This window comes from Sus scrofa, chromosome 3 (assembly GCF_054392235.1).
Source record: "Sus scrofa isolate SSC_HxYL_T2T_F1_AM1 chromosome 3, Sscrofa_HxYL_maternal_Yorkshire_Landrace_v2.0, whole genome shotgun sequence".
Lineage (NCBI taxonomy): Eukaryota > Metazoa > Chordata > Mammalia > Artiodactyla > Suidae > Sus > Sus scrofa.
In genome coordinates this window covers 124,484,805-124,495,920 of record NC_139385.1, presented here as the reverse complement: position 1 = coordinate 124,495,920, position 11,116 = coordinate 124,484,805, and the positions used below count along the sequence as shown (strand labels likewise).

At 48.6% G+C, this 11,116-nt stretch overlaps 1 protein-coding gene across 2 annotated transcripts; it reads left to right on the top strand.

The window, feature by feature from the left end:
• Nucleotides 1–8,695, top strand: CENPA (centromere protein A). 2 transcript variants are annotated; one of them, XM_013996268.3, is made up of 4 exons: nucleotides 1–218; nucleotides 5,741–5,829; nucleotides 6,439–6,516; nucleotides 6,942–8,695. In XM_013996268.3, exons 1-4 carry the CDS (start codon nucleotides 125–127, stop codon nucleotides 7,074–7,076), a joined length of 396 nt encoding a protein of 131 aa, XP_013851722.1. In that variant the 5' UTR covers nucleotides 1–124; the 3' UTR covers nucleotides 7,077–8,695. The 2 variants fall into 2 exon arrangements, with proteins under 2 accessions (XP_013851722.1, XP_013851723.1); XM_013996269.3 differs by lacking the exon at nucleotides 6,439–6,516.
• Nucleotides 8,696–11,116: the final 2,421 nt, after the last annotated feature.

The following is an 11,116-nucleotide window of genomic DNA, read 5'->3' as shown; positions in this document are numbered from 1 at the left end:
AATTTGAACGCTCCAGCCGGGGCACGCGGCCAGGGCTCTCCGGCCCTCCCCTGGACGCCAGCCGCTGCCGCTCGGCCCGGAAGGCCGAGAAGGAGCCGCGGGGCCGCAACCCTGCGCTCCCGCCATGGGCCCGCGCCGCCGGAGACGCAAGCCCGAAACTCCACGGAGGCGCCCCGCGAGCCCGGCTCCCGCCGCCCCCCGGCGGGGCCCCCCCTTAGGTAACCCACTGCGATCCCTTTCCTTCCGAGCCGGGGTCCTTGCAGCCTCTTTGTGAGGTGGGCAGGGCCGGGTCCGCGTGCCCACTTCACAGACGGAAAAACCGAGGCTCGCTCGCTGAGGCTGAGATCTAGTCCCAGCCTCTCAACTACCGGTCAGCTGGCCTTCCTCTGCAGGGAGCCAAAGCGGATTGTGCCGTCCAGCCTCTGCTCCGAATTCCAAGGCCGGGAAGGGATTGGGAAAGGCAGTTCCGAGGAGTTCTTGATACTACTACCCATGTATTGAGTGCCGACCATCAACTAGGCATGGTGTTGAACTCTTTACATGAATTAACTCAACTTTATATTGTGCCCATTTTACAGATGAGACAACTGAGGCACAGACAGACATGCGAACTTGAACAAGGTCATACAGCTTGTTCTGGAAGACATGGGATTTTTTTTTTTTTTTAATTAGCGTTTGTGCTTTTTTAAATTGCAAAATTATTGACTGCTTTTTGCGATCATTTCAAACAATAATTCTCCTTTTAGAAGGTGCCCTTCCAGGTCTTTGGAGGGTTTTTGGTCTGCTTTGGGTTTTTTCTTTTTTCTTTTTTCCTTCAGTGAGTGGCTCTATTGGGCTCTAACTCAAGGAGTGCTCTCACCTTGTTCCCTTCTGGAGGTGATGTGCGGGGCGGGAGTGGTCTGTGGTCCTCAGTTTCTGTGTTGTGGTCTGGTGCATGGAAGAGCCACAAACAAGAACAGTACATTGTGGTAACAACTGCTTTGCCTGTCTTCTACTACATAGCCAAGAGCTGGGTGAAGAAAACACTATAGGTTATTTATAGATGACGTTGCTGTAGTAAATGGGATTTTTTTTCTTTCCTAAATGCACAGGACCTTTGCATCCAGCTAACTTGCTGCATTCTCTTGTTAATTTTAGTAGTCTTTTAGTTACTTTAGTTGAAATTGTTAAATGGGCTGTTATACCGTTTGCAAATAATGACTTTTGAATCTTTCTTTTCATTTTTATGCATTTTATTTCTTATCGTACTTTAGTGAGGCCCTGAGACTAACGTTGCAATAAGAGCAACGTTTTGGTCGTCTTGGTCTCGTTTGTAATTTTAACAGGATTAGTATTAGGGATCATGTCCGCTGTTGCTTCCAGAGGTAGAAGCATCTTTACACCTCCAGCCCCTGCTTTACTCCCAGCCGATGCTCACCTTGCCTCATGCTTCACTGGGGAAATAGAAGCCTGCAGATCGGATTCCCCTTTATCTTCTCACAGCAGAGAACCTGCGTGTCTTTCTTGCCCTCAAAAGCCACTTCCCCTTTTGAAGAGAATATGTTTGAGCTTTGGGGCATCTTCTGTCGCTCCTGTTACCTTGTCCGCCTGCGCTTGGAGTTAAATTCAGACCCCGTACATTGACATTCTGCAAAGGCGCTCTGCCATTTCTGATCTAAAGAAAAGGGCAGGGGTGTTTCCTTGTCCCCACACCCCCGTCTTTGTCATACTCCCCCATTCCTCTGTGGTGCCCTTCCTAGCTACCTACCCTTCTTCAAATAGCCAGGCTTAAGTCTACACACGTGTGTCTGTTTCCCCTCTTCCTAGTCACCCTCCAGCCTCTTCCAGCCTGACTCCCCACAGTCACTACCCCACCTCTAGTGCACTCCAACTGCTCTTATCGAGGTCACCAGCTACTTTTGTGTCGCCAAATGCATGAGAGATGCCTGTGTCCTTGCCCTGTCTCAGAAGCACTGGACACAGTGGGCCATTTATTCCTGGAAACGCTCCATCTCCTTGGCTCCAGGAGACACGCTCTGCAGTTTCTGCTCCTCGTTGTTTACTGCCTGTGCCACCTCTCTTCTGCAAGTTGACATTGGACTTCCGGGGTCTCCTCTTCCTTTCTTTCCCCTTCCCAGGTGGGCTCATCCCTCCCGGTGACTAATAGCATTTCATACACTGACGGCTCTCACACTAACAGCTCCAGCCCAGATCTCACCTCTGACCCCGCACACCTGTATCCAACTGCCTTTCTGCCCGAGGCCTCTTGGGCACATCACACCAAACACATCTAAAAGCGAACTTTGGGGAGTGCTCGTATGGCTCAGTAATAAATGAACCCGACTAGTATCCACGAGGACGCGGGTTCAATCCCTGGCCTCACTCAGTGGCTTAAGGGTCTGGCGTTGCCGTGAGCTGCGGTGTAGGTTGCAGACGTGGCTGGGTTCCATGTGGCTGTGGCTGTGGCCAGCAGCTATAGCTCTGACTTGACCCCTAGCCTGGGCACTTCCATATGCCACAGGTGTGGCCCTAAAAAACGTGAACTTTTGGTTACTCCCCTCCGGCCTCCTCATTCCCACTTTTCCCCATTTCAGTAAATGGCACAGCCACGCACAGAGTTGTTTAAGGCAGAAACCTGAGAGCGATGTTTCATCGTACCCCACGTAGCATCTAATCCAAATGTGAGCTCAGGCAGTTCTACCTCCAGATGGCACCCGAATCATGCCCCTCGTTGCCTCCTCTACGCCCACCAGCCGTGTCCAAGCCCCCAGCACCCTGACCCTCTTCCACTCCTGTCCTTTTTCAGGTCTCTCCTTACACAGCAGCTGGAATGGATCATCCCTCCTGCTTCCCGTTCCCCTCCGATTATATCCCTACTCCGTACATTGGCATTTCAAGACCTAACTTTTTTTTTTTTTTTTTTTTCGTCTTTTGTCCTTTTGGGGCCGTACCTGTGGCATATGGAGGTTCCCAGGCTAGGGGTTGAATCAGAGCTGTAGCTGCCAGCCTACACCACAGCCACAGCAACGCTGGATCTGAGCCTCGTCTGTGACCTACACCACAGCTCACAGCAACGCCGGATCCTTAACCCACTGAGTGAGGCCAGGGATCGAACCCACAACCTCATGGTTCCTAGTCAGATTCGCTTCCTCTGCGCCTCAACAGGAACTCCAAGACCCAACTATAGAACGCCTAACCCCAGTTCTTCCCCGTGATGTCTCAGTGGTTACTTGGCATAGCGCTTGTTCTTGGGTCACAGACGTCACACCTCCCCTCACCCCTCTGAAGTTATTATGTGTATTTCTCTCTCTTTTTCTCTAATAAATCTGGAATCGGTTATTATATTTTTTGAGTTTGATCCCTTCCTTTCATGGTGTTGGCCTTATTAAATTGTTGGTAATCTTGGGGTGTGTTCAGCGTTACTTTTTCTGCTGATCACTAAGGCTGCCTCCAGCCACTGTGAATTGCACACTGGCGGTGAGGAGGGCGCCAGGTGCCCGTAGCTTATCTCCTGGGTATAGGGCCTTCCTCTCCTCTTTCTCCTAGAAAGTCCCCTGCTGCTTTTGAGATTAAGTCTCCACTGCCAAGCATCTCTGTCCCCATTTGCTCTTGCAGCTCTTCTAACGCTTGGTAATTAGTTCATTGTATTAAATCCCTTCTCTTCTTTTTTAAATTTTGCTTTCCTTTTTGCTCACACCTGTGGCATGTGGAAGTTCCCAGGCCAGGGATCGAATCCACACCACAGCAGTAACAATGCCAGGTCCTTAACCTGCTGCACCACCAGGGGAACTCCTTAAAGTTCCTTCTGTTCAGCTACTTGCTGTGGATTCTCCTTTCTTGGCTAGACCTTGAATAACATTCTGAAGTGACTTTTATTCTTCAAAAATGTTCGTTTTGGTGTTTTTTTTCTTTTTTATTTGCTTATCAGAAGTTCATTTGTTTTTATTGGTCCTTGGTCTAATTTATGGAGCGACTGTCCTGCTTTTTGTTTCATGCTCTTTTTCATTAACTTCGTTTATTATCTTTAAAATTTATTTTACTCGACTTTCTTATGGTTTATTTTAATGTCTCTTCCTTATAAGTGAGTTGAACACTCAGCTAAGTTATCTTTTATCTAGCAGATAAATCTTGAGACTTTACATTTTCCTTTAGTACTATTTGACTATATCTCATAAGTTTTGAGATGTAGGCTTTTTATTTATTTATTTTTGTTTTTTTAGGGCCGCACCCGCACCATATGGAGGTTCCCAGGCTAGGGGCCAAATCAGAGCTGTAGCCGCTGGCCTGTGCCACAGCCACAGCAACGCCAGATCCAAGCCATGTCTGCTACCTACACCCCAGCTCACGGCAACGCCAGATTCTTAACCCACTGAGCAAGACCAGGGATCAAACCTGCGTCCATATGGATACTAGTCAGATTTGTTACCCCTGAGTTACAATGGGAACTCGTAGACTTTTTATTTTTGTTCATTTCTAGTCTAATTTTAGGGAAGTTTCCTCTTTAACATGAGCATTAGAAGTATTTTTTATTTTTTGTATTCTTGTGTTTTTAATTTCTGATCAGAGAGTTTGACTTTTTCAATTTTTACTTTGGGGACTGCTTTTAAGATTCTTTTCTTGTCTGTTGTTGCTGGAATGAGGCTTCGAACCAAAGGCTCTGACTCCATTGCCCAAAGGCCTGGCACTGAGTTTTGCCCCTTCTGAGGTCACACCTGGCCGCTCATGAGCTCTGGCCAACTGTCTTCCCCTCTCTGGGCCTTGGGACAACAGAGACAGGGGAACTGTACTAGGTAATCTCTCAGATCCTTCCAGCTCCTAAAAAAGACCTCAAAACAAAGTAACTGGGTTTCTGATCTAGGTGGGAAGGGCAGAGGAGGTGCACAAAGTGCTGTGGGGCCCAGAGGAGGCAGCCGACCCTTCCCATCGATTTGGAGGCAAATGGGAGTCAGGAAAGGCTGCATCGACCGTTGATATTTAAAATAAGACCCTCAGAATTCCACCCGTCCTGGTGCAGTGGTTAACGAATCCAACTAGGAACCATGTGGTTGCAGGTTTGATCCCTGTCCTTGCTCAGTGGGTCAAGAATCTGGTGTTGCTGTGGCTGTGGTGTAGGCCGGTGGCTATAGCTCCGATCCGACCCCTAGCCTGGGAACCTCCATATGCCTCAGGGGCAGCCCAAAGAAATAGCAAAAAGACAAAAAAATAAGACCCTCAGAGTTCCCGTCCTGGTGCAGTGGTTAATGAATCCAACTAGGAACCATGAGGTTGCAGGTTCGATCCCTGGCCTTGCTCAGTGGGTTGAGGATCCAGCATTGCCGTGAGCTGTGGGGTGGGTCATAGACGCAGCTCGGATCCTGTGTTGCTGTGGCTCTGGTGTAGACCAGTGGCTACAGCTCTGATTAGACCCCCAGCCTGGGAACCTCCATGTGCCGCGGGAGCGGCCCTAGAAAAGGCAAAAAAACAAAAAAAGTAAAATAAAATAAGACCCTCAAAGGCTCATCACTGTGAAGGTCAATAAGACCCTCAAAGGATCATTCGTTCATTTGTTTAACAAATATTTATTTAGCGTGTCTCTGCTGTTCTCCCGTTGCTGCAGAGAACCGCAGGGAATGCTATCGACAAAAACCCCTCTTCTGTGGGTCCCGTTACCATCTATGATCTGGCAGTTTGACAGCCAGGTCCCAACGCGCCACCTGTTGTCCACTGCGTTTCACCCCGTGACCCGCCTCTATTTGCTCAGGCCCTTCCTCCCGTCAACTAGGTCCCCGGAGACACCGCGTTCTGAGGGAGATCCGAATTCTTCAGAAGAGCACGCACCTGTTGTTAAGGAAGAACCCCTTCTGCCGCCTGGTGAGCTCCAGGGAGCTTCCCGCCCACCCCCCTGCCGCCTCCTTTCTTTAAATGTCCCAGGTATTGGGGCCCTATCGTCTCTTGCCCAAAGGGCAAGGGACCACTCCTCTAACCACCTTCATCTTCGGAAAATATGGGCCCCCCAAGGGGCGCCTTCCAATTCTTTACGGAATTGATTTCATCCCCCCACCACCTTTGACATTATGTTCTTTGGGGTTTTTATTTCTTTAATTTTTTTTTTATTACCCAATGAATTCATTACATTTATAGTTGTACGATGACATCACAATCCAGTTTTATAGAGACATTATGTCCTTTGATTATGCAAACCCGAACCCTCTCATCCAGCCACCCTTTCATCCCTTGCCCCGCCCTGGGACATGGTCTCCTCCGCTCCACCCCCCACAAGAAGAGACGTGCCATCTCCAGGCTCCCTGGACTTGACCCCAGCCACTAGTCAGGTCCTCGGACGAAGGGCCGGGGAGGAAAAGCGGAAACGGAGATTCCTGGAGACTCACGGAGAGAGGCTGTCCTCTCTTGAATCTCCCTTTCCTCTCTGCTCCTCCCCGCTCCCCTTCTCGCTTGCTCGCCATCCCCCGTCTTTCCCAGGCACGAGAAATATGTGTTCAGTTCACTCGTGGTGTGGATTTCAATTGGCAAGCCCAGGCCCTGCTGGCCCTACAAGAGGTGAGAAGGGGGCCCAGGTCCAGTTGGGTGAGGGGTGCATGTGGGAGAAAGGTAGCGCTGAATCTCACCTCCTTTATTTTTTATTTTATTTTATTTATGTATTATTTATTTATTTTGGCCCCGCTTGCAGCATGTGGAAGTTCCTAAGTCCCGGGCCAGGGATCGAACCCAAACCACAGCAGTGACCCAGGCTGCTGCAGTGACAACACCAGCTCCTTCACCCGCTGCGCCACAAAGGAACGCCTCACCTCCTAGCAAAGAGCAACAGGGAACACCCAGGGGGTTGAAGGGTGGATTCATGCTGGCTGGCGAACAGTCTCTCCCACAGTCCTTTGAGCCCTTAGAGACTCAGTTAGCAGGTGCCCCCTGCCCGCCTCCGTCCCCCTGGTCTGTGTCAGCCTTTCTACCTCTCTCTCTGTCCCCAGGCGGCAGAAGCGTTTCTCGTTCATCTCTTTGAGGACGCCTACCTCCTCTCCCTGCACGCCGGCCGCGTGACTCTCTTCCCCAAGGACATCCAGCTGGCCAGGAGGATCCGGGGCATTCAGGAAGGGCTCGGCTGAGCTCCCGCCGCCGGTGTCGCTGGAAGCCTCCCCTGCCCCCCCAGAGAATGAGTGCACTTGGGGGAAAACCACCCAGCCTCCCATCACCTCTGAAGGAATTTGCCTTCTCCATCCTTGGTCCTTTGCTGCCCCGCCTGCCCTTTGTTCTCTGGAAAAGATCCGACTAAGTTTTAACTTGAGTGCCTGGGATTCTTTTGAACAATGTTCTCCTTGACTTTATGACCAGACAACGTGCATCTCTGCCAGAGGAGTCCTCTCCACTTCACAAAGACCAGATGACCTCATTTGGATTAAAAGAAAGTTGTTTTTTTTTAATGCCTTGTTAATAAATGTGATTCCTGAATTTCAGAGATGATACCCAGGACTCTGCCCGTTGCAGGACCAGATCCGCGGAGGACGTGTGAGGTGCCGTCTGGACTTGCCGTCCCAGAGCTGTGTGCACGCATTGCTTTTGTAATTCGTTTTTTTTAAGGTGGAGAAGACCGTATGGCTTTCCTCTGTAACCGAGGTGATGTATGAGAGAATCAACACATTCCACAAGCCCTGAGAAAAATTTTTCAGATGAAGAGACTCCAAGGTTGATGTCACTTTGAAAATTATTCATGTGACTGTTGGATGCTTTTGAAGACATCAGGTGTTCTAGGTTATGGGAGAAAAGAATATTTATTGATTATTTTAGATCTTTCTGTACCATGTAATTTTTTTTTTTTTTAACCATATGTCTATTTACATTTATTTAAAACACAAGGGAAAAGTTAAAAGAAGACCACCTCAGGCAGTTGCATGGAAGAGCCTGGCTCAGGTAGCATACAACTTTCTGTCCTTCAGATTGATTTCATCCTTAGTGGCAGCAGCCACTTCCTCTGTGCACTGTGCCTGTCACCAGATCGTAGCTTTTCAAAAAACTCAATGGGACGAAAATAGAAAATCGTTCAGGTTTGATGTCCTGGCTCCTTCTGGTAAATTCCTATCAAAATCATTCAGAAATTCGCACTCGTGGAATTTTATTCTCCTTTGAAAAATCAGAGAAGATGTATCATAGTTTATACGTTAGAATGTTTCATTCCAGGATTTTAAAGTGCCTTTGCGATGTTTTTACAGGTATTTTTTTATAAATTCTTTGTGGAGAGAGAATAATAATAAAAGCAATTTTTTTAATGAGAAAAATTGATAGCGGTGCTACTGTTTTACAGCGATTGTACTGTGTTCTCTTGTGGTAGCGCTGACTTATTCGCCCGGACACTGTTTGCCAACGGCTGCAATTTAAACAAGAGAACCGGGGGGGGGGGGGGGGTGCTTTTGGCCTCCACTGGCCCAGAGTATGAGCAGATTAAAAACCTGGCCTTTCTGTTGTGACTGAAAGTGGTTTAAGAGATTTCCAGGGACATGGAAGTACCAGCCAAGAAAGACTTTTAGATTTTTGTGGATTTTGCGTGTGGTAAAAATGATTCGTGAGGGGCAGATACCAGCAATCCAGCGATCATGTGTCATTCAACGAAAGGGAACCACTGGATTCTGTTGTTTGGTAAATTTTAACCCTTTGGAAAAACCTTTTCCCATTCAACCTCAACTCACTTCGATGTAGACATTTGAATAAAGCTTCTCTGTCTATGAATATATTTAATGTCAGAGGGTTATTAATCAGAAGATTATTCTCTTCCTCTAGTTTTCTTTCTTTCTTTCTCTCTTTTGTGCTGTTTAGGGTGGCTGGTATATGGAGGTTTCCGGGCTGGGGTCAAATCGGAGCTGCAGCTGCCGGCCACAGCCACAGCCACAACCACACCAGAAGTGAGCCACATCTGGGACCCACACAGCCCAAAGCAACTCTGGATCCTTAACCCACTGAGCAAGGCCAGGGATCAAACCACATTCTCATGGATCCTAGTCATATTTGTAACCCACTGAGCCACAACGGGAACCCCCTAGTTTTCTTTAAATTGACGCTTCTCTGTTTTCTTAAAATTGTATTAACCAGGACAGCCCTGCAGCACATGGTCACGTGTCACATTCAGATGCAGGCAGGATTTATGCTCTCAGCACCTCGAGTATCCGGTAACATGAGAATAAGTGATTCACAGGGTGACTGTGTTGTTTGCTGTTGCGGTTGACTAAACAGCACTCACGGTTGCTGATGATTTTGGAGTTTTACTTTCTTCTCTTTCTTGGGTGACTCCTCCACCATTCGCGTCTAGCTTTTCCATTGAGCTTATTTCTGTTTTCACCTTTCTTAATATCCAGAAACTCTCTTGTTTTTGAATCTCTTTTTTGTAGCATCCTAAGCAGTCAGCATTTACTCAAAAAACCCGGTAACCAATCTAGCTAGTTCAAGTTAAGTAGAAGGTAATGGGAGGAATTGGTTAAATGACATTGGGGGAGGGAAGAGCCACAGGGAAGAGAGGACACTGCCAGCGCTGCACAGAGGTGGCTCCTGTCATCCGCTGCTGCTCTGGCTGCCGAAGGCCCTACCAAAACAACGGAGAAATGTCTCCTTTTCCTCCCACCTTCCAGTCCCCACCAGCATTTGCCATCGGCAGAAGCCAGCCAGAGCAGCTGCAGGGGAGTCTGGGAACCCAGCAGTTGCCCTCTCACCCCCTTGTTATGGAGGAGCCCCTGAAAGGTTGAGAAGGGAGCTTCATGGGCCGAAAGACACCTAATCTGCAGGATGTGTGCTGTCAGCACCCAATCCCAATCTGGTTTCATGGGTGCAATACCATTTGACGATATTTATTATGATTTTTATTTTTATTTTGGTCTTTTTAGGGACATGCCTGCAGCATGTGGAGGCTCCCAGGCTAGGGGTCAAATTGGAGCTGCTGCTGCCGGCTGACGCCACAGCCACACCAGATCCGAGCCTTGTCTGCGACCTACACCACAGCTCATGGCAATGATAGATCCTTAACCCACTGAGCGAGGCCAGGGATCAAACCTGCGTCCTCATGGATACTAATTGGGTTCATTACCGCTGACCTACAGTGGGAACTCCTGTTACTGGTTTTTATTTTCTTTTTGCTTCATTGTCATGTTTCCTCTGGGTTGTTTTTGTATTTCCGGTTTGTTCTAGCCTCCCTTTCACTTAGAAGGTTTTCCTTTGATATTTCACAAGGCTTATGTTTAAGAGTGGGAGACAGAAGACTTAATGGGTGGTTCTGAGCAGGTCGATGGGTCCCGCTGACCTGGAGCTTTACTGTAGGATAGCCATGTGGGTCTTTTTTTGGGGAGCCCCTACTCTCTCAGGCCAGCCAGATCCCCAGGGGAGAATCCTCCAGCCTTTAGTGCCTGGACAGCAAAGGCCTGGCTGGGTGGGTCTAGGAGCTGAGTGGAGGAGCGGCCAGGAGATGCTCATTCAAAGTTCCCTGGGCAGGAGTTTCCTTAAACTCCCTGGCTCTGGACCCCCAAATCCTGCCCCCCCGCCCCCTTCTCTTGAGAATCAGCCTCCAAAGGGAAGGAGGGCCACCCAGGGATTGAGTGGTCGGAGCGGAACATTTAAGGACTTGTTTCCTAAACAGCCTCTAACCAATCCTCTTTATTTTTGCCAACCCTCACTCACACCCAGTGCGGAAGCACCTGATGCTCTTTGTTTCTGAGCTTCATGAAGATTTTGCCATGTAGGTTGTGACGGTTCTCAGCTTTCGCCACTGCTAGTTTCAGATTCCACTCTCTTGGGTCTGTGAAGTTAATTCCTACTTGTCCATCAGCTATCTAACTTTCAGGATTGTTTTTTGTGTTTTTTTTGTTTTTTTTTTTTTTTTTTTTTGCTTTTTAGGGCCACACTTGTGGCATATGGAAGTTCCCAGACTAGGAGTCAAATTGGAGCCACCGCTGCTGGCCTACACCACAGCCACAGCAACACCAGATCTGAGCCACATCTGTGACCTACACTGCAGCTCATGGCAACACCGGATCCTTAGCCCACTGAGCAAGGCCAGGGATGGAACCTGAGTCCTCATGGATACCAGTCGGGTTTGTTACTGCTGAGCCACAATGGGAACTCCCCAGCTATGTGTAATCTACTTTTCAACCAGACCATTTTCTTAATTGCA

What these genes read in the sequence shown, in the direction of transcription:
- CENPA (XM_013996268.3), top strand. Translation starts at nt 125, where the DNA reads ATGGGCCCGCGCCGCCGGAGACGCAAGCCCGAAACTCCACGGAGGCGC. An exon ending in CCGGCGGGGCCCCCCCTTAG is followed by an intron (nt 219 to 5,740) that starts GTAACCCACTGC and finishes CCCGTCAACTAG; the next exon opens with GTCCCCGGAGACACCGCGTT. An exon ending in CCCTGCTGGCCCTACAAGAG is followed by an intron (nt 6,517 to 6,941) that starts GTGAGAAGGGGG and finishes CTCTGTCCCCAG; the next exon opens with GCGGCAGAAGCGTTTCTCGT.